Below are 23,960 nucleotides of genomic sequence, written 5' to 3'. Positions count from 1 at the left end.
GTCTGGCAATACACCTTCCAACACTTGTGGGACAATATGGACATATATGCATTCCCCCCTGCTGCCTAGTAAGGAGGCTACTGAACAAGGTAAGGGCATTGGAAGATCTCTTGATGACCCTAATGGTTGCCGATGTGGCAGCATGTAGAATGGTTTCCTGGCCTTCTTCATCTGCTCACAGAAGCACTGAGGGAGCTCCCTTCACTTCCTGATCTACTCAGATAACCATAAGTAAAGATCTACCCCAAAGCAGTAGCTTCACTATGGCTTCACACCTGAAGGTTATCCAGCAACTCATGACAGGATACCTCCGGGATTCGTCTTCAGCCGTTTATCAGGTGAAGTGGTCCATCTTTTGTGATTGGTGTTGTGTAAGGGGTATCACGCCTCTCAGTGCCACTATTCCTGTGATAGTAGAGCTTTTACTGTAGCCTACCTCAGGGAAGAAAAACTGTTCAGTCTCAGTGATTAAAGGCTACCGCTCACCCTTGAGCCTCACCTTTAGACTGAAAGGCGTTAACATTTCCTCCTTGACAGAAATGTCACTCCTCATACGAAGTTTTGAGTGCACATGCCATCAATTGTAAGTGAGACCTCCTCCTTGGAATATAGTTTGTGTACTACAAGTCAGACATCAGACTGGGACTTGTCCTTTAAGATGGTTTTTCTGTTAGCTCTGTCCTCTGTGAAGAATCAGTGAGCTACATGGTTTGTCCCATGATATCGCCCATTCAAGGGCGTGGGTGCAAGTGACACTCGGCTTCGTCCCCGAGTTTGCAGCCAAGACTCAAAATTCGGATGTAGTGGATCCTGGATTTGGGCCCATCCGGATTGAGAGTCTCCATTCTGTAATTGATGACCTAGATCAGCTGTTACTCTGCCCTGTGAAGGTGCTGAGTAAATATATTAAATGAACCCCTGGGGCTTGTTCACAAGTACAGTGGAACCTCTACATACGAATTTAATCCGTTCCAGAACCAACTTCGGATGTAGAAAATGTTCGGATGTCGAAACGAATTTTCCCATAAGAATACATTGAAATAGGATCAATCCGTGGTTGAGCCCAAAAACCTATGATAACTTCTTAATAAACTACCACACATAATTTTCCCATGAGAATAATGAACACTAAATTAGATAATAGACATGTAAATACAAAGAATAGACATGTAAATAAGAAGAATTAGCAAAAAATGATAAATAAGAAACGGGTTTTTAGTGTCACTTTACCTTAGAAACTCCAGCGCAGGTGTTGTTCGTCTTCGCTACGCAGAGAGGAGAGAGGAGACGGACGGACGGCGAGGAGGTAGAGAGGTTAACTACGATAAACGTAACACTACCATAACTTATTCTAACTTACACTAAGTGAACTTTAACATAACTTAGCTTATTTTTTTTTTTATTTTTATATTTTATATTTTTTTTTTTACATTTTCTTTTTTTCTCTTTGATGATTACGTAATTTTAATCACTATCACTTACATTTAAAATTGACTGAATTTCTTTTGCTTCACTCTTTTCCGTTTTCTGTGTTTCACTTTCTTCCGCTTTACTCTTTGCCGTTTTCTTCGGTTCACTTACATCCTCTTCATCGCGAGTTCGCTTCGCAGTTTTTTTTAAAGAAAGCATCGATAGATAATTGCTTGGTACGGCTTTTCAGAATGTTTCGAAAGTGAGTTAGGCTAACATCATCGAATTGAGAAACTACACGACAAACCTGCAATTTCTTTGGATGGTATTTGTCGATGAAGTCGACCACGTCTTGATATTTTCCTAACACCTCTTTTATTTGCGCTGAACCTAACACATGTTCTACCTCCTCGTTCTCTTCCTCGTCATCACTCATGTGCTCCGACATAGCATGGAGTTCCTTGAGCTCATCCGTCGTCAGTTCGTCGTGATGTTCGGCGACGAGTTCCGTAACATCATCTGCGTTGACCTCCAGACCCATGGACTTGCCAAGGGAGACGATTTCCTCTACGGCTTCCGCTGCACCGACCACGGGATCAGGTTCGGGGTCAAAACCCTCGAAATCTTGGGGAGAAACTGCATCAGGCCACAGCTTCTTCCAGGCAGAATTGAGGGTCCGTCGAGTTAATCCCACCCAAGCCTGATCTATGATCTTCAAGCAGTGCACGATGTTGAAGTGGCTCCTCCAAAATTCACGCAAAGCTAAGTTGGTGCTTTGCGTGACATTAAAGCACTGCTTAAATAAGTGCTTGGTGTACAGCTTCTTAAAATTAGAGATGACTTGCTGGTCCATGGGCTGGAGGATAGAGGTGGTATTCGGTGGAAGATACAGCACCTTTATGAACTTGAATTCATCGACGATATCATCTTCAAGTCCGGGGGGTGAGCGGGTGCATTGTCAAGGCATAGCAGGCACTTTAAAGGCAATTTCTGTTCATGAAGACACTTCTTCACAGAAGGGCCGAAAACCTGGTTTACCCATTGCACAAAGAATTGCCTAGTTACCCAGGCCTTCGAGTTGGATCGCCAGAAAACATGAAGCTGATCCTTATCGACGTTGTGTGCTTTAAAGGCCCTAGGGTTCTCTGAATGGTAAACCAGTAAGGGCTTGACTTTAAAGTCCCCGCTAGCGTTGGCACATAGGGCAAGAGTAAACCGATCCTTCATTGGCTTATGCCCAGGCAATTTCTTCTCTTCGGCAGTGATGTAGGTTCGACTCGGCATCTTCTTCCAAAACAGCCCGGTTTCATCACAATTAAACACCTGCTGCTCTACGTAGCCTTCTTCCTGCACGATCTTTTCGAAGTTCTTGACAAAGTCAGCTGCAGCCTTTGTGTCCGCACTAGCAGCCTCTCCATGGCGAACAACTGAATGAATCCCGGACCGTTTCTTAAATTTCTCGAACCAGTCACGAGATGCCTTGAAATCATCTGAGGAAGGCTCGGTTGAACTCTCCCCAGCATCACCCCCAGAGCTCTCCTCCTTCAAGTCCGTAAAGATGGCGTGCGCCTTCTCGCAGATAACTGTCTCGGTGATGGTGTCGCCGACGATCTCTCTATCCTTAATCCACACTAGTAGAAGTCGTTCCATCTCTTCTATGATAGGGGTACGGCGTTTGGAAATTATAGTGATCCCCTTAGAAGGTTTCACTGCTTTAATAGCTTCCTTCTGTTTAAGGATTGTCGAGATCGTCGACATATTACGGCCATACTGTTTAGCAAGTTCACTCACGCGGATGCCACGCTCATGTTTTTCAATAATTTCCTGCTTAATTTCTATAGAAAGCATTTCCTTCTTCCTTTTTTCACCACTACCACTGGCAAAATTAAGCCTTTTAGGACCCATACTTTACGTAAATTACCGTTAAAGGATGCACGTAAAAAATCACGATTAAAACAGAGTTAATATCAGAACGCACAGAGCACAACCGCAAGAAGTCGATGAGAACAGAGGACTGACCAAAGCCGCGCTAATTGAGCGTCCCTCCGAGGTCGATGTGCTGCCTTCTATCGGCGGAAATAAAAAACACTTCAGGCGCTATGAGCACCGATTACGCGTACGAGTATTGTTTACTTCGGGTGTCGAAAAAAACATTCGGGTGTAGAGTTGGAACGTGTTCGAATTGTACTTCGCGTGTCGAAAAATTCGGATACAACCAGTACGACGAAAATTGCTTACTTCGTGTGTCGAAATAAAATTTGGGTGTAGAGTAAAAAATTAGCTCAAATTTTACTTCGGATGTTGGAAAATTTGGATGTAGATACGTTCGGATGTAGAGGTTCCACTGTAACTGACTCTGTAAGTAGGGGAAGAGTCAAAAGGAGGATTACCAAGAACTCAATCTCGTCTTGGATTAGACAAGTAATTGAGCGGGCTCTATTCAGAAACCACTCCTCCTAACTGTAGACTTAGAGCCCATGATGTCAGGGGTGTTAGCACATCCATGGGGTTTAAAAAGAGCTTCTCTGTTACGCAGGTGTTACAAGCTGACATGTGGAAACTTCAAAGCACATTCACAGCCCACTACCTGGAGGACGTAACCCACGGGAACCTTGATACTTTCTCGATAGGTCCTGTGGTGGCTGCACAGAATATTGCCACAAACACTTCAGCTCCCATGAAGGATATGTAGCTGTCTGTCGAGGGCAGATGTTACCTGGTGTAAGACTAGAATGAATGAGTTGAGGAAAGGATGTCTAAACACCTCAGATGCTGAAGTCTTCCAGGCTAAGTGGTCTCTTTTCTGTGGCTGGTGTTATGGAAGTGTTATCATTCCCCTCGATGATTCTATTCCAACAATAGCGGAGTTCCTTGTACACCTTTAGGAAGAAATGCTCCTTTCGTTTTTGGCAACCAAAGGCTACCTCTCAGCCTTAAGACTTGCCTATAAACTGAAGGGAGTAGATATATCCTCCTCATTGGCACTTTCTTTAAATGGAATTATGAGATTACTTGTCCCCAGTCAGAAGTTAGACCTCCTCCTTGGAACGTGGTTCGGGTCCTTCAGTCTCTGAAGGGTCCCCCTGACGAACCATTACCCCAGGCAACAGACTGCTACCTTATCCTGAAGACGGTGTTCCTACTTGCTTTGACTTCAGCTAAGAGAATTAGCAAATTGCATGGTCTATCAGGCAACATCTCCCATTCAAGGGGATGGGGAGAGGTAATACTCGGCTTCGTCCCTGAGTTTATTGCTAAGACTCAAAGAGGCCGCATAAGAAAAAATGGCAAAAGTATACAAAAGGAAAGTACTTACTGAAGAACAGGTACATGAGCAACCCTTGATCGGCGATGAAATGTGTGTGTGTGTGTAGATTGCCTTACCTTACGTAAGAAACGGGCTCTTGCCGCTGGGCAGCCCGTGATGATGAAATAAGAAAAGGAATAAAGGAAATGAAGAATTTAAACAGAGAGAAAAGACATTAATCCAATATCGATGTAAAAAGGGTATTAGAGGAGATATATGATCAAACGAAGAGAGAAGTCCCAGAACTGGTAAAGAAGGAAATTACAATATTTTGAAAATAGGTAACAGAAGAAATAAAAATGGATAAAATATGAAAACTGGGAAAACATTGACAGAATAAGGAACAGACAGAAACCCCATGGCAAGGCAATACAACTTTATGGAAAACAAGGAACCTAGCTAAATGATGAAGACATACTGTACTTAGAGAACATTATGACTGTATTGGTAACACAAGGGAAAACAAAACAAATGAAAAATCCAATATCGCAATAGAAAAAGTAAAGAATTGCAAGGGAAAACTAAAGGCAAAAAAGCAACAGGACCGGATGGCCTTAAACTCGAGCTCTACTAGGCACTAGGTAAAAGCAAAACATGTTGTACCAACCGTGTGTCACACAATTGTACATAATTATTTTGTATATATTATGCTTGTATCTGCGCTCTTCCCTCGCACTAAAAAGAACCTGAAAGATCATGTCTCCGGTTTTACTCTGTAACATTGTCTGTCGCTCGAACAGGTTATGTCCTGTTGCCTTGAGGTTTTGTATATAAAGGAGAGTGTTCCTTAATAAACAACTCAGTTGATTGCTTCCTGCCTTTGAGTTCACAACCCTCTCTCGGCACCGTCACATTGGTGACCCCGGAAGTCGACTCGCTCCCACTGCCTTCCACCCCCACCTCCCTCGCCCCTCCATCGTTGGTACTATGACGGACTCTACTACAGCGGCCACCCCATTGAAACTTTCACCGTTCGCCAGCGGAGACGCATTTGCTTGGTTTCAGCGCGCAGAAGTCCAGTTTCGCATCAACGGCGTCACTCGCTCAACCACCAAAGCAGATTATATTCTCGCGGCGATACCCGAGGACACCTTCCCGGAAATATCCGACTGGCTTTGTGAACAAGGAGACACGCCAATAGCGTATGACGCCCTCAAAACATACCTTCTGCAGCAGTACTCGCCGTCGCCAGCCGCCCGTGTAGCAAAGTTTTTTCAGCTCTCGCAACAACCGTTGGGGGACCAAAGGGCTTCGCTTGCCCTCAGGGAAAGGACCAGTATCGCTTGCCTTCAACTTGCCGCAGACGGCTCTCCTCGTGAGGTGAACCTACTTCGTGCCCTTTGGATACGCCGTTTACCTGGACCTGTACGTGCTGCCATACCCGATGTCGATAGTTTACCCATAAAGGACTTGATGACCAAAGCCGACGTCCTTATGGACAGCCACTTCAAGACCTCCATCAACGCCTCCACCCCTGACGAAGAGGATGCCTATTCAACGTCAACTGAAGCTGACATGAATGCCGTAGGACATACACGCCCACACCGTGACGTGCCGAAGCAGAGACAAAGCCGCCCACCACCCACCAATCGCTCGCGCCCCAACAAACGACTTCTACAGCCACTTACTACCTCCCATCCGCCGCAGTTTTGCTACTACTGTACCACTTCAGATTCGGGGCAACTGCGAAGAAATGTGCCGAGGATTGTCAGTGGCCAAAAAACGTGTTAGTAGGCCATCGCTCGTGTCGGTAGCCTCCCGTGTTTCTAATCTTTTCTTTTTTCAGGATGCAGGAACGGGCGTGCGATTTTTGGTAGACACGACGTAGTCTGTCTACATCTGCCGACGTCCGCTTGGTAGCTGCCAACGGATCTGCGATACCCACCTACGGTTACGAGAACCTCACATTATCATTCGGAAACGCTAGATTCAATTGGAAGTTTCTCGTTGCTGACGTCCCCATGCCAATCCTCGGTGCGGATTTCCTCTCTTATTTCCACCTTCTGGTCGATGTCGCCTACCGACGATTGGTTAACGCAGACTCGTACTTGTCGACACCTCTTCAACCCGCCCCCTCTAACCGCGCTCTCCACATTAGCGCACCCACGTCGTACCCGGAAGTTTTCCGTCCAGAACTTCGCCAAACGCCCACGGTTCCTGCCAAGCACGGTATTTATCACCATATCAAGACGACGGGACCCCCAGTCTTCGCAAAATTCAGACGTCTGGCACCGGAACGATTGGCAGCCGCCAAACAGATGTTCGCCGAAATGGAGGAAATGGGCCTTTGCCAAAAGGCCTCCAGCCCATGGTCGTCACCCTTACACATCGTTCTGAAGAAAGACGGCTCCCTCCGTCCGTGCGGGGATTACAGGCGCCTGAACATGCAAACAGAACCGGATCACTACCCCCTCCCAAACATTGCCGACGTGACCTCCTACCTGCACAAAGCAAAGGTTTTCTCTACGCTCGATCTCCTGAAGGGGTATTATCAGGTGCCTATGAACCCAGAAGACATCCCCAAGACTGCCATCACCACTCCGTTTGGTACATACACCTTCAATTACTCCTGTTTTGGCCTTCGTAATGCTGGGTCCACGTTTCAACGTCTCATGGATGGCATCTTAGGGGACCTCCCTTTCTGTGTATGTTATGTGGACGACATACTTGTGTTCTCCTCCTCAAAAGAGGAACACCTCCGTCACCTGCGCATCGTGCTCGACCGCCTGCAACAAAACGGCCTTGTAGTCTGGTACGACAAGTGTACCTTTGGCGCCAACAAAGTGTCGTTCTTAGGGCACCGCATCACTCCTGAAGGTGTCCACCCCCTCCCTGAGAAGGTAGCAGCTGGTCAGAACTTCCCCGTGCCCTCGACCGTCAAAGCTCTGCAGGAATTCTTGGGTATGATCAACTATTATCACCGTTTTCTGCCAGCCATTGCCGCCACTCTTGCTCCCCTCTACGCCTCCCTCATGGGCAAGCCAAAGGACCTGAAGTGGGGTCCCCTTCAAGAAGCAGCCTTCTGCAATGCAAAGAAGGCCCTATCAACTGCTGCGGCTCTCACTTTTCCTATCCCACACGCCCCTCTCCTTCTCTCCACCAATGCCAGCGACGTCGCTATTGGTGCAGTACTCGAGCAGGTGGTCAAAGGCTCGCCCCGCCCATTGGCCTTCTTCAGCAGAAAACTGTCCAAGGCAGAATCGGGTTATTCTACCTTCGATCGAGAATTGCTGGCGGTGCACTTGGCTGTCCGTCACTTTCGCAATTTCTTAGAAGGTATGCCCTTCGTCATTTGCACAGACCACATGCCTCTGGTGCATGCCTTCACTCGGCAGTCTGACGCCTGGTCCGCCCGTCAACGCCGACATCTCTCCGCCGTGGCTGAATACAATTGCACCCTCCAATACGTCTCTGGGAAAATGAATCCCATTGCCGATGCCCTGTCAAGAAACGCGTTGGCTGCCGTTCAACTGGGATTGGATTACAACGCCCTGGCTGAAGCCCAACGACAGGATCCAGAGTATCAAGCTTGTAGGACATCCTGCACGTCCCTCCGTTGGGAAGACTTTCCCCTCGAAGACTCCAACACCACCCTCCTCTGTGACGTCAGTACTGGTAGACCGCGACCTTGGATTCCTGCTCCCATGCGCCGACAGGTGTTTGATTTCATTCACGGCCTTTCACATCCCTCGTGCCGTTCTACTGCACAGCTGCTGAAGGCAAAGTTCATTTGGCACAGCATTTCTAAGGATGCTAAGGATTGGGTCCGCACCTGTACTTCTTGCCAAACTTCCAAAGTACATCGACACACGGATTCAGTAGTGGGCACCTTTCCTCAGCCTCAGCGTCGTTTCGCATACATTCACGTCGACGTTGTAGGCTCCCTACCCACATCACAAGGACATCGTTACCTGTTTACCATCATCGACCGCTCCACTCGTTGGCCTGAAGCCATTCCCATGGAAACTGCAACGTCCGCCTCATGTACATCTGCCTTACTCTCTGGATGGATTTCAAGATTCGGTATCCCTGAGCATATTACTTCTGACAGGGGAACCACTTTCACATCTCAATTGTGAACGTCATTAGCGAATCTCCTGGGCATCACCCTACATCAGACAACGGCCTACAACCCCGCTGCCAATGGAATGGTTGAACGTTTTCATCGCACCCTCAAAGCAGCTTTGATGTCCCGCTGCAAGGATTGCAACTGGTTTACTCAGCTTCCCTGGCTCCTCCTGGGACTAAGGACCACTCCTAAAGATGCCCTCGATATCTCGGCAGCTGAAATGGTGTATGGCGACCCGTTGGTCGTCCCTGCCAAATTTTTTCCTTCTACAACCTCCTCCGACGATCTCCAGCGCATACATCACGTCGTGGGAAAATTTACTCCTTGCCGCCAGACTTACAAGCCCCCAGCGAAGCATCACATACCAACGGACTTGCACTCTGCAACGCACGTCTTCCTGCACAACGACACCAGCAAGCCACCACTAACGCCCCCTTACACGGGCCCTTTCTTTGTGATCCGACGCAGTCCGAAAGCATTCCTCCTAAACATTCGGGGCGAAGAAGACTGGGTCTCCATTGATCGTCTAAAACCTGCTTATCTTCTGCCAGATGACCCGCCTACAGTTCGCCTCTCTAGATCAGGGCGCCCTATTTAACATGTACAGTATGTCATTTTTAGGGGGCGAGCCATGTACCAACCGTGTGTCACACAATTGTACATAATTATTTTGTATATATTATGCTTGTATCTGCGCTCTTCCCTCGCACTAAAAAGAACCTGAATGATCATGTCTCCGGTTTTTCTCTGTAACATTGTCTGTCTCTCAAACAGGTTATGTCCTGTTGCCTTGAGGTTTTGTATATAAAGGAGAGTGTTCCTTAATAAACAACTCAGTTGAATCCTTCCTGCCTTTGAGTTCACAACCCTCTCTCGGCACCGTCACAATGTCTTGGAACCTTACGGAAATGTTACCGAAATGAATTGGTTGAAAAACAAAAACCAATTACGTGGAAGAAGTCAAGAATTAAGATGGTTGAAACGAGAAGAAGGGCAATAGCTGAAGACCTAAGACCTATGGTTCTAGTAAATATTTCATATAAAATATGCATGATGATGATGGAAGAGAAAATAGAAAATCACATAAGAATGAATGAGAGATGATGAATGCCAAGCAGGATTTACCGGAGGCAGGATAGAGGACAATAGCTTTGAATTACAGTATTGTGTAGCAGAGAGCTATAGAAACAAGAAACCCCTCATATAACTGCTATAGACTTTAGTAAAGCATTCGACTCGGTATAAAGGGAGGTATTTGTAGAATTTTGAAAAGAATATAGAATTAACACCAAAAATCACAAGTGCAGTTGCGAATATTTATCAAGGAGATACCACAGGCACTGATTTAGGAGAAAATATAGAATAAGAAGTGGAGGTTACGAGCGGAATAAAACAGGTTGCACAGGATCAACTTCACTTTTTAAATTAATTACGTATACTGTCATGAAGAAAATAAAAGAGGAAGGAAACGGTTTTAGAGACAATAGAGATAGAATCATTATTTTTTTTTTTTGCAGATGATGCCTTAGTGATTGCAGCGGATATAGATAGTGAGAAGCGCAGCATCCAACTATTAGTAGAAACTGGTAAAAATGTGAAGTAGAAATAAATAAAGAAGAAAGAGTAATATGATTTACAACATGAAAGAAAAGCCAGATCACGTAGAGGGAATCAAAGTGGTAGAAAGTTTAACATACTTAGGAATTAAGCTAGACAGTAATAGGAACATTTAAAACTCCGAAAAGGGTAATGCTAGAAAAAGCACAAAAACTAGCTAACTTAACATTCAATATTAGAGAAAAATTACAATAAAGTGATAATAGGAAAACACTTTGGAAAAGTATTGCTTTACCATCTATTTTCTATGAAGTAAATATAAATCTAACAGAAACTGTAATATAGAGACTACAAAGGAAAGAGAATGGGGTATATAGAAAAATTTTAGGTGCCACTAAAATTACAGCTAATACTACTTCAAGAGGAAAGATATGTGCATCTTCTATGAAAGCAAGAGTTATGGATGGGAACTTGCAGTACATAAATCGTACCCTGAATGGGAAGAAGGAAATACTGAAAGCAATTATCCTAGACATCCAAGAAAAAGAGGGAAGATGGTGGAAACAATCTGCAAAGTACTCAGAAGAATTAAGTCTAGACATAAGGCAGATAAAAAGAAGGAACAAGACAGAAATAAAATCCGAAACCAGAAAGTGGGATACTGAAAAGTGGAAAGAAGAAATAGAAAGTAAAGTGAGCTTAGAAATCTATAGAATGTGGAGGAAAGAAATTAAAGAAGAAATATATGACAATACATTTACTTCAGTGAAAGTTTTAAAGCAAGAACTAATACGTTAAAACTAAACATTGTAAATAGATCTATGGGGGAATGTAAACTGTAATTTTCGGGAATATGAGGAAGAAAATTTTAAATTTTTTTTCTTGGAGTATAGAAAGGAAAGGAATGTAATAATTGAGCTTCAACAACCATACGGGGAAGACCTAAAGAAAATAGTAGAATTAATTTATTTAGTAAAACAAATACAGAAAAAAAGTATTAAACCTGATGTGGAGGAAAATACAAAACAGCATAAGAAGGTAATCTTTAGAGGCGCTGTTGCAAACGCTATGCCTCACCCCCTAACCTTCCTACCTAAAAGGAAACAAAGAATTGAGTATCAGTTAAAAGAAGCCAGAGTGACCTATATGACCCAAGAAATAAAAAAAAAATATGGAGATATGAGAAAAGTAGGAAAAATGGTATTGGAAGTGAGAAAGAAAATATATGCAACAGTAGTAGTACCAACAATATTGGCTAATGTGGAGACCTAGAGTGAAATAAGAGATAAAAATATGAAGTATATATATATATATATATATATATATATATATATATATATATATATATATATATATATATATATATATATATATATATATATATATATATATATATATATATATATATTATGAAGTGTCAAAACAAATGACAAATTTAGAAGTAATTTGTATTTTTCCTAACGATACAAACCTGTAGCTATTTATACAAATTGTCCCGCCATCACCTATCCCCCGTAAGTCCTGCCTACAATAAAAAAGTGACTTGGTTTCACTGGTGTGCGAGTGAGAGGGGTAACCGGCTACCCCTCCTCCCAACTAACTATCGGTTGGGTGATTGCCACATTAATGGCTAGTCTTCCAGCTTCGCCGAAAGATAATACTATGAAATAGTTACAGATTTGTATCGTTAGAAAAAATACAAATTTCTTCCGTTTGTCAATTTTTTTTTATTCATTAGAATTAATATTATTTTATCTTTCCTGAATTTATATTGGCCCATTTCTTCTATTAGTAACAAAAAAAGCTAACAGTTTTCTGTTTTAAGGGAACAAAAAGGGGTACAAAACTTAGCCTTTATTAAGTTATAACAAGTTTTAAATCATAGGTCAATCATGCGAAACAAAATTTTGATCGAGTGTTCTACCATTTATTTTCAACATATTTAGCGTTCAATAGACCTCACACATCCTTATATTGAGAATTATACACAATTTGTATTATTTCTCATTAATGTAGTGCTTTTTATTGTTCAATGAGGTAAAGTATAACTGTAAGGTACTGTGAACATTTACAAAGTAATCAGTAACTATCGTAATTGTTCTGTAATCGCATTTACTGTTAAACTAATACATTCAAGGAAATATGCTGTACTCTACAATGTTAAACATGAAATAGGTACATCATATATTTTCTTTCCAAAATCGTAAATGGCAGATAGGAGCCGGATATCTAGGTGACCATCCTACCGCCTTTGCAGACCCGGTAATTTGTGTCTCATACTTAGTTACTTGATCATCTGTGAGTTCAGGCATCATTCTGAAGAGATGGAATAAATGCATTAAACACAAAAATCATCTTTAGAAACTTTGAAATTACTTTCTCTCTACTATGCATATTTATGTTTGTGCAAAAACTATGTCACCAATAAGGGCACCAAAATATTTGGATCTGGCCAAGTAGCTAAAATAATGTGGTCTATTTAATAGATTACTGAACAATTCATATATGTTTAAGCATCAAACCAAGTAATGTATCTTGTAATATCGGTATCACAAATGTTTGTAGCAATTCAAATGTTTAAGCTATATTGGACGTTTCAGATTTTTTCCTACATTTGACGACAAACAATTCACGTAGCTTAAGTTCATCGACCTTTAAGAATCCTTTGATAGATGATTATTATTCTACAACAAAGCCATCCAAGAAATTATGATAATAGAATATGCAAAGTAGCGATAGTGATCTATAATTAGAGCCATCTCCCTTCGTTACTCAAGATCACAAACTTTATATATTCATAGATGCAATCATTTATTATTATTATTATTATTATCATTATTATTATTATTATTATTATTATTATTATTATTATTACTTGGTAAGCTACAACCTAAGTTGGAAAAGCAATAGCTATAAGCCCAGGGGCTCCAACAGTGAAAATAGGCCAGTGAGGAAAGGAAACAAGGAAAAATAAGATATTTTAAGAATAGTATCGACTTTAAAATAAATATAGTAGGGTGAGGCAATTTTCGACACCTTTTTAGCAACCTTTGTACAAAATCTATATTAATAATTTATGACCAAATACCAAACATGTTTTCAAGAGAGGGAGGTCTCATCTATAAAAATGGCTTGTTTCATAATCATCAAAGAATTAGAAATTCTCGTATTACAGTAATAAAAAAAAATATCTCAGAGGCAAGGCAATTTTGGACAGTGAGGCAATTTTGTATCTCCGTTCAGCGCCAACGCGCTGTTGGGAAAACTATGACAATTTGTGGTCTCTATCAATATAAATATGCTAGAAAAAAATTATAGACTTACATAATTTTTGTGTCCGTAATCCAAGATCGTCCAATTTTGCCTCTCCAAGAAAAAAGTGAGAAGTTTGCCTGTCCAATTTTGCCTGACCATGGTTTTGAAAACTGTCCAATTTTGCCTTACTATATGAATATGTAAATCAAACTTTGTATTCGAGCACACAAATATACTTTTATGTATAAATATACATATATGTAATCATAAAAAATAAAAAACATAAGGGGTGCAGTAAAAGGGGTGTCTGCCCAAGGTGACACCCTAAAAGTGAGTGACACCCTGAGAGTTACACTAAAAAAAAAAAGTTTCTTTCTAGCTCGATGGTTATGATATGATTTTCAAAAAGTTATTTAATGCTGGGGACACTCTTAAAGCTGTTGACACTCAGGGGGTGAAACCTTCTAAAAAATTGACCAAAACATGGTAACATCCTCGAGAGGGGTGTCAACCCAAATGCTAGAAATATCTAAAAAAAAAAAACTCTACTATATATGAAGTTGAATCCTAACAAAACTCAAAGTATGATTGTAAGTAGGTCAAGGACGGTGGCTCCTCAACATCCGGATCTCAGTATTGATATTGTTTCTTTAAATATGTATGACTCTTTCAAAATTTTAGGTGTGATTCTCGACAGTAAATTTACTTTTGAGAAACACATAAGGTCTGTGTCTTCTTCAATTGCACAAAAAAATAGGCTTATTGAGAAAGTCTTTCAAGATTTTCGGTGAGCAATCTATTCTGAAGAAGTGTTTTAATTCTTTCATTCTACCTTGTTTTGAGTATTGTTCTCCTGTCTGGTCTTCAGCTGCTGATTCTCATCTTAATTTGTTGGACAGAAACTTAAGGTCTATTAAATTTCTTATTCCTGATCTAGATATTAATCTCTGGCACCGTCGTTCAATTAGTTCATTGCATAAGATTTTTCATAACTCTGACCATCCTTTACATTCAGATCTCCCTGGACAATTCTATCCTGTTCGTAATACTAGGCAGGCAGTTAATTCTAATAGCCAGGCCTTCTCCATCACGAGGCTCAATACTACGCAGTACTCTAGAAGTTTTATTCCAGCTGTTACTAAGTTGTGGAATGATCTTCCTAATCGGGTGGTTGAATCAGTAGAACTTCAAAAGTTCAAAGTTGGAGCAAATGTTTTTTTGCTGACCAGGCGGACATGAGTCTTTTTATAGTCTATTTATGACATATTTGTTTTTGATGTTGTTAATAGTTTATATATGTCATGTCTGTTTTGACGTTGTTACTTATTTTAGAATGATTTATTGTTAATTTGTTCTCTTCATTTATTTATTTCCTTATTTCCTTTCCTCACTGGGCTATTTTTCCCTGTTGGAGCCCCTGGGCTTATAGCATCTTGCTTTTCCAACTAGGGTTTTAGCTTGGATAGTAATAATAATAATAATATCGTGGTAGGAGACCCTCTTTTAGGCAGGTTGAGTTAAAAGTAATGGCTGCATCGGCAGAGTTTATTTTCTTATCCAATTTTTCTATTTTCCGGATAATTCTCTTCTCTAGAGCGCTACAATCAGCCAGCAGACTTGAAAAATTCATCAGTCGGGTGAATGACAAAATCGGGAAGACTTTTCAAGTATATTCTCACAAAATACAAGTCTGCTGGCTGATTGTAGCGCTCTAGAGAAGAGAATTACCCGGAAAATAGAAAAATTGGATAAGAAAATAAAATCTGCCGATGCAGCCATTACTTTTAACTCAATAATAATAATAATAATAATAATTCATTGTTCCTATAATAATTCAAATATACAAATGAAAATTTCAGGAATTAGAATAGAGTATATTTTCACTGTTCCTGCTAATTTCCATGTTGATAACAGTCATGTTGCCTTTTTGATATGGTATTAAATGGAGCAACATCAGAGTGAACAGCATGATAGATACGTCAGGGAGGGGCAAAGCTGATCCCATAAACAATATTCGTCCTAAGTTGTACCTATCCATTTTATTCTTATCATTGTTACCTCATACTATGAACGAGCCATCAAAGAGATAATTTTACCTACAAAAGAAAGGGATACAATCGAAGATTTAAGAAAAAAAGATGAAATGAAAAATAAAAGGAAAAACTCAAAGAGAGATAGAAACATGACAAATCATGGAAATACAAAGCAACCAAATATCTCTCGATTCTTTAAGAAAAAATGTCTGCAAACACTAACGTAAATATAAAAAAAATCTAAATTGACCAGGTAATAAATAGTGATAATTGAACTGCTAGGATAGTCCCGATAGTGAATGATAAGGATTTATTTATACCTAAAATAAGAGAAATAAAAAAGAAATTCAAATTATTTTGGAAGATATTAAGGATCGTCCATTATTTTGCATTGGTAGAGCAACAAAAGGGTTTTTAGAGGAAGAAGGAGGCTAAGTGACTCGCCTTGAGCTAGATGCTTGAAGCCACTGCTCACATATCATCATCATCATCTCCTCCCACGCCTATTGACGCAAAGGGCCTCAATTAGATTTCGCTAGTTGTCTCTATCTTCAGCTTTTAATTCAATACTTCTCCAATCACAATATCCTACTTCATGCTTTATAGTCCTGAGTCTTCCAACTCTTCTAGTGCCTTGTGGAGGCCAGTTTAAAGTTTGGTGAACTAATGTTTCTGAGGGAGAACAAAGAGCATCCCCAAACCATCTCCATCTACCCCTCACCATGATCTCATCCACATGTGGCGCTCGAGTAATCTCTCTTAGTTTCATTTCTAATCCTGTCCTGTCATTTAACACCCAATATTCTTCTGAGGGCTTTGTTCTCAAATCTTCAAAATGAGTTTCATTAATATACCAAGATTCACGACCATACAGTAGCCCTGATCTCACTAAACTGATATATAGCCTGATTATTATATGTAATTTTAGGCGACCTGATTTCCAAATTTGACTTAACCTAGCCATCCTCTGATTTGCTTTTTTCAATCTTTCATTAAACTCAAATTCTAAAGCTCCTATATTAGATATCAAAGTTCCTAAATATTTAAATAATTCTACCTCAATCCTTTATCCTTCCAAAGATATTTCATCTTCCATTGCATATTCCGTTCTCATCATCTGTCTTTCTTCTATTTATCTCGAGCCCAACCTCATGTGATTTTTCATGCATTCTGGTAAGCAAGCTTTTCAAGCCCTGTGGTGTTCTGCTAATTAGGACAGCGTCATCAGCATACTCTAGGTCTCCTAATTTTCTGTTACCAATCCAGTCCAATCCTTCTCCACCATCCCCAACCGATCTATGCATTACAAAATCTATGAGGAGGATAAACAACATAGGTAACAACACATTCCCTTAGAGTACTCCACTTTTCACTGGAAATTCGTTTGATAAGACGCCACTAACATTAACTTTGCATTTGCTATGCTTATGAACAGACAATTAAATTTACATATTTGAGAGGAACTCCATAATGTCGCAGGACTCTCCACAAAATGCCAGAGCACATAACCAAAAGCTTTTTCATAGCCCACATATACCATAAAAAGTGGAATTCTATATTCTATATATTGCTGTACCACATGTCTTAAATGAAAATTTGGTCAGTACAACTTCTTCCTTTTCTAAATCCTGCTTGTTCATCTCTCAACTTTTCATCAATCTTTCTCTCTAGTCTCTTTAGAATGAGCATTCTATATATTTTCATGACAGCTGACGTAAGTGTGATGCCTCTGTAATGATTGCAATCAGTCAGATCTTTTTGTGTCATTTTCACCAGCACTCCTAGCTCCCATACATAAGGCTTTACCTCTTCACGCCACATTCTACAAAATAATCTTGTAGGTAATCTGGGAGTCACTTTATTTTCAGGCAATATCATCTCGGCAGTTATTCCTTCGTATCCAGGGGTTTTCCATCTTTTGAGTTTTTTTTTTTAAGACTAGCTTCGACTTCAAACACACCTAATTCATTCATGGGCACATCAAGGTCTTCATCAGTTTCAGGTATATCAACCAAATTATTCCTTTCGTATTTCCTATTCATGACGTCACTAAAGTGTTCAATCCAACGTTACTTTTCTTCATGTTCTTTTGTTATAACGGATCCATCTTTCTTTTTGATGGGTATATGCTTCTTTTTTCCCGTAGAGATTTCATTAATAATTCCAAGAGCAATTCCTACAACAAAGCCACTCATCTGCTTTTCTGTCTAAATATTCTCTCCAATCATTCCTGATATTTCTTTTGACATCACTATCAATACTGAAATGCTTGGCATGTTCTGCCTTGTAATTTTCATTACTTCATCGAAAACTTTAAGAAATCAATTTCTGTCTTTGTCTTCTTTTTATAGTATCCCAAGTATCACTTGATATCCATGGTTTTCTCCTTGTAACTGCATGTTCCAAAACTTCGTATCTTAAAGTCTCTTAAGACTGTAAATCGATTCCTACATTCAGTTACAAAGATTTCTGTGCTCATCCTCTAGAAGCTTAGTTGTATCAAACTTAGGTATTCTATCTACATTTCTGTTGGACTCTTTCAGTTTTAATATTTGTGTGGCAATGGGGAGCTGGTGATCACTACCAATAACTGCACTTCTATAGCTTGTTACATTTCCCAGAGTCCTCCTTCTCTCTTTATCAATGGCTATGTGATCTATTTGATATTTGTAATTACCACTTGGTGAAGTCCTTGTATATTTGTGGCTCTCCTTGTGCTGGAAAAGAGTACCTCCAGTAACAAGATTGTTGGTTGAACAATAACTTAAAAAATTTGCCCCATTTTCATTTGCAACTTCACCAAGAACTTCAACACCCATCACATTTTCTATCCCTTGATTATTCCTTCCAACTTTAGCATTGAAGTCATTAATCACAATTTTCATATCTCTCTAGGTTCTCACCTATTATTCTCTGCAGTTCTTCATAGTATTCATCTTTCCTTTCTTCAGGGGAATCATTTGATTCGCCTTGGAAGATGAAATCTTCGGGATCTTGAACCCTTCTGTGAAGCCTCTTCCCTTTTTGCCCGGCGGGCATGCTGTCATGCGTTTGCGGGGAGGGGAACGGGGCAATTTTAACCTGTCAAAAAGTTTTCATTCTTTTTGCCTCTCACGCGAGTGCGAAGGAGAGTACTGGAGCGTTGGCGCACAGGATGCTGCTGGTGCTCAGTTTCTGCTGAAGCACAGTTTTTGGTGAAGGCGCAGAAAAGCGCTGGTGCACAGGAAACCAATGCGTAGGGTAAATATACAAAGAATAGGCCAGACTATTTGGCCTCTATTTTGAGGTACCTTACCTCTAGCATTAGAGGCTCTTTGACCTTTTATTTTGATGTGCCATACTTAACATTAGAGGATATTTAAGCTCTATTTTGAGTTGCCATACCTTTAGTAGTAAGGGCTCTATGACCTCTATTTTGAGGTACTATAATCTTAGCATTATATGTTCTTTGATCTCTAATTTGAAGTGCTTTACCTCTAGCATTAGAGGCTCTTTGACCTCTATTTTGAGGATCCTTACTTTGAGCATTAGAGGGTCTTTGACCTCCATTTTGAGGCTCCTTACTTTAAGCATTAGAGGCTCTTTGACCTCTATTTTAAGGTTCCTTACTTTGAGCATTAGAGGGTTTTTACCTCTATTTTGAGGCTCCCTACGTTTAGCATTAGAGGCTCTTTGACCTCTATTTTGAGACTACTCACTTTTAGCATTAGAGGGTCTTTGACCTCTATTTTGAGGCTCCTTACTTTTAGCATTAGAGGCTGTTTGACCTCTATTTTGAGGCTCCTTACTTTTAGCATTAGAGGGTCTTTGACCCCTATTTTGAGGCTCCTTACTTTTAGCATTAAAGGGTCTTTGACCTCTATTTTGAGGCTCCTTACTTTGAGCATTAAAGGCTCTTTGATCTCTATTTTGAGGATTCTTACTTTTAGTATTAGAGGCTCTTTGACCTCTTATTTTAAGGGTCCTTACTTTTAGCATTAGAGGCTCTTTGACCTCTATTTTGAGACTTCTTTTAGTATTAGAGGGTCTTTGACCTCCATTTTGAGGCTCCTTGCGTTTAGCATTAGATGGTCTTTGACCTCTGTTTTGATGTTCCTTACTTTTAGCATTAGAGGCTCTTTGACCTCTATTTTGAGGCTCCGTAGGTTTAGCATTAGAGGGTATTTGACCTCTATTTTGAGGCTCCTTACTTTTAGCATTAGAGGATCTTTGACCTCTATTTTGAGGCTGCTCACTTCTATCTTTAGAGTCTCTTTGACCTCTATTTTTAGGCTCTTTACTTTTAGCATTAGAGGCTCTTTGACCTCTGTTTAGAGGCTCCTTACATTTAACATTAGAGGCTCTTTGACCTATTTTGAGGCTCCTTACTTTTAGCGTTAGAGGCTCTTTAACCTCTATTTTGAGACTCTTACTTTTAGCATTAGAGGGTCTTTGACCTCGATTTTGAGGTGCAGTATCTCCTGCAGTAGAGGCTCTTTGACCTCTATTTTGAGGCTCCTTACTTTTAGCATTAGAGGGTATTTGACCTCTATTTTGAGGCTCCTTACTTTTAGCATTAGAGGGTCTTTGACCTGTATTTTGAGGCTTCTTATGTTTAGCATTAGAGGCTCTTTGACCTCTATTTTGAGGTTCCTTACTTTTAGCATTAGAGGGTCTTTGACCTCTATTTTGAGGCTCCTTACTTTTATTATTAGAAGCTCTTTCACCTCTATTTTTAGGCTCCATACTTAAGGCATTAGAGGCTCTTTGACCTCTATTTTGAGGCTTCTTACGTTTAGGCATTAGAGGCTCTTTGACCTTTATTTTGAGGCTCCTTACTTTTAGCATTAAAGGCCGTTTGACCTCTATTTTGAGGCTCCTTACTTTTAGCATTAGAGGCTCTTTGACCTCTATTTTGAGGCTCCATACTTTAAGCACTAGAGGCTCTTTGACCTCTATTTTGGGGCTTCTTACTTTTAGCATTAGAGGGTCTTTGACCTCTATTTTGAGGCTCCTTACTTTTAGCATTAGAGGCTGTTTGACCTCTATTTTGAGGCTCCTTACTTTTAGCATTAGAGGCTCTTTGACCTCTATTGTGAGGCTCCTTACTTTTAGCATTAGAGGCTCTTTGACCTCTATTTTGAGGCTCCTTACTTTTAACACTAGAGGCTCTTTGACCTCTGTTTTGAGGCTCCTTAAACTTTTAGCATTAGAGGTTCTTTGACCTCTATTTTGAGGTGCTATACTCTAGCATTAGAGTTTCTTTGACCTTTATTTTAATCCCCTTACCTCTAACATTAAAAGCTCTTTGACCTTTACTTTTGGGTGCTTTATTTCTAGCACTAGAGGTTCTTTGAGACCTCTGTTTTAATGTGACTAACCGCTAATAGTAGAGGCTATTTGACCTCAGTTTTTAGGTGACTTACCTCTATAATTAAAGGCTATTTTTTATACTTCTTCATATAAAGGCTTTCCGTCTCTATTCTCTTCTGTCTTTTATAATTTTTTCAAGATCTTCTTTGCTTAGTTCGCCAGTCTCCTTCGAAATTTCAAGAGACATTTAATTGCTGTTTGTCCTCGGTTCGTCAGATTCCTCGGAGAAATCGATGGATTTCATGTCTTTACCTATAAGGGCGATGGGTAAAGGCATGGATGCCATTGATTTCTCGGCATATACTATACGCCTTCACACTAAAGTTAACGAAGAGCAACACAATATATTTACCAATGCTGCCCTGATATGTTCTATCTTCAATGCCGAATTTTGAAGAAACACACGTCGCTCACCGCTTTGCACCAATGCAATCCAATTATAGGACATCGTCGCTAAACCGCAAGCAAATTATCCTTCAAGGCGCTTACGTTACGATCTTCAAAGCTCGCCAACTTCGGCAGCACCTATCCAAACTATCTCTAGATGAAGGTGTTCCGAATAGCCTCCAGTTCATCCTGTAGCTGTAACAAAATTCTCATAGTCAGTTACCTGTTCCGCCAGAACGCGAACTCGGTGAGTAAAGTGAAATCCTCCTCCCAATGTTCACTGCGTAAACTTCCATAGCTACAGTACATACACATCGTGAGGTGTTGCAAGGTATGTTTTAAAAAAAGAGAGAGAGATCAGGTCTTCAGAAGTCTTTTGGAATTCGGGGCGGAGCCGTCCAGAACTACTCCGGGAAGATTCCGTTCTGGGGTCATTCAGAACTCTATGCTAAGTCTACGGCTATTTCTTCTGAAGTCATTTGGAGAGGAGATTCGGGAAGATTTTCTTCCGAAATCGTTCAGAGATTTCTGGAATCATTCAGAATTCCACGCTAAGTCTATGGAAATTTCTTCTGAATCCTTTTGGAGATGCACGAAGATTTTCTCCCGAAGCCGTTTAGGACTCGCGAAAAATTCTCTTTTTTTTTTTCTCTGATTTCAATAGGCCCTAATAACTCATAACAACAACAACAACAACAACAACAACAACTATAACTATAACTATAACTATAACTATAACTATAATAATAATAATTTTTGTAAGTAACAATCTGCTACCTACAGCTCTCCATTTGGTTAATGCCTTTTCTGCTCTTGGTGTCATCATCATTATTCCTACCCCTTCTCTTCTAACTCCATCTGTTCCTTAGGGCCAAGATATCCAAACTATATTTCATAAATTCATTCTCTACTAACTGTAACTTCCCAGTTTGATTCATGGTTCTAACATTTCAATTACCAATTTTCAATTTTTATTTAGTATTTACAAACCGGGAGTTTCTTAGCAACCCACTGCGGCCGGGACTGGGGGCAATTCTTTCATTTTCGTTTTCCATACACTGACTAAATCCATAGAGGATTCATAGGCTAAATTCATCAAAGAATAGCCAGTATCTTAGCGATGCGCAGCGCCTATCTAAATAAGGCAAGTGACCCCTGCCGGTCCATACTAATTCCAGTAAGATCAACTGCCGGGCATTACGAGTAGAGGAGTATCCAGACCACCAAACGGATACATAGCTTTTTCAAATTACTGATGGAATTAATGGTCCTTTATTTATGGAACCCATGCCTCAAAGAGAATGTTTAGTGGTATATTTAAAAGAACTGAAGCTGTTTTTTTAGCATTTGGTTGAATTAAATAGACCAGTCATATATTCAAGCATTTAAATTGTCACGTATATGGCTATAGTATATATTGAATTGTTCACCTTTATTTCCAATTTTGTACTTGTTCCTATTTTCTCATTAGTAATAGGTTTGATTATCATTTTCTATGAAAAGAAAACTTTTTTCTTTTTTATTTTCTTATAAATCAATATGATTTTCTATTGAAATAAATGATAGAAAATATTTTCAAAGAACTATCATTTATCTATATTTCTTGTTAAAATTATTAAGAATTTATATATATATATATATATATATATATATATATATATATATATATATATATAGATAGATAGATAGATAGATAGTTTACAAAATATATTACTTAATAATTTAACATTATGAATTGATGCTTTTTTTAAATTAAGTGTCCAAAATTGCCTTACCATTTTTCAAGGCGAGGCAAAATTGGACACTAGATATTCCATATTTTTTCATTCATTTTTTATTTTAAACCTTCCTTTAGCATCATCCACTAATTTTTGTTAGAAAAAAATAATTTTAAGTATTATTTCTGAGAAACCCTAAAATGAAGGTGAGGCAATTATTGGACACCCATATTCAACAATTTATGTAGGGGTACTTAATACTTTTTAAAAATCAGACATACTAATATTTATAAAGTAGAAGGTTGTGCAATTTCTAATAGCATTATAGTTTCCGAAAATTATAAATAGTTTTAGAGATATTGTATCTGTCCAATATTTGCCTTACTTGTCCAAAATTGCCTCTGTCCAAAATTGCCTTACCCTACTATATCTATATAACTATAAAAACTTTAACAAAACAAGAGGAAGAGAAATAAGATAAAATACTGTGCCCAAGTGTACCCTCAAGCTAGAGAACTCTGATCTAAGACAGTAAAAGACCACGGTACAAAGGCTATGGCACTACCCAAGACCAGAGAACAGTGGTTTGATTTTGGAGTGTCCTTATCCGTGTTATTTCGCCATTTGACGCTCATGAATCCTATTTAAGTATTTTGGCTTGTCAATTGTCATAAAATATGGGCGGCATCAATTTTTTTTTGATAGACGGGACAGCCAAAAAATCATTGCTGTCAATATTTAGTTTTTACATGTCGAATGATAACTCAAAACAAGTAATAATGCTTATTTACCTGGCAGATTCAACCAAAAGGGTTGTATGTTGAGAGATGTGGTTTTCAGCAAGTTTGGATGTTAGTAGATGGGCTGAGGCT

General features: G+C 39.8%; 1 protein-coding gene across 1 annotated transcript in view; it reads right to left on the bottom strand.

Moving 5' to 3' along the window:
* Positions 1–12,266: 12,266 nt before the first annotated feature.
* The window catches only part of Dnaaf3 (Dynein axonemal assembly factor 3), a 21,532-nt gene continuing 9,838 nt past the window's right edge, over positions 12,267–23,960 (bottom strand). Inside the window, exons 8-9 of the mRNA XM_068364656.1 lie at positions 23,880–23,960; positions 12,267–12,659 (exon numbers count right to left, since the gene is read on the bottom strand). The exon at positions 23,880–23,960 is cut by the window's right edge and continues 35 nt beyond it. Of these exons, the coding sequence (XP_068220757.1) occupies positions 12,524–12,659; positions 23,880–23,960 (217 nt within the window). The 3' untranslated portion in view covers positions 12,267–12,523. The remainder of the gene's footprint in view (positions 12,660–23,879) is intronic.

Source organism: Palaemon carinicauda, chromosome 41, assembly GCF_036898095.1.
Source record: "Palaemon carinicauda isolate YSFRI2023 chromosome 41, ASM3689809v2, whole genome shotgun sequence".
Classification (NCBI taxonomy): Eukaryota; Metazoa; Arthropoda; class Malacostraca; order Decapoda; family Palaemonidae; genus Palaemon; species Palaemon carinicauda.
This window is presented reverse-complemented; position numbering and strand designations above follow the sequence as displayed.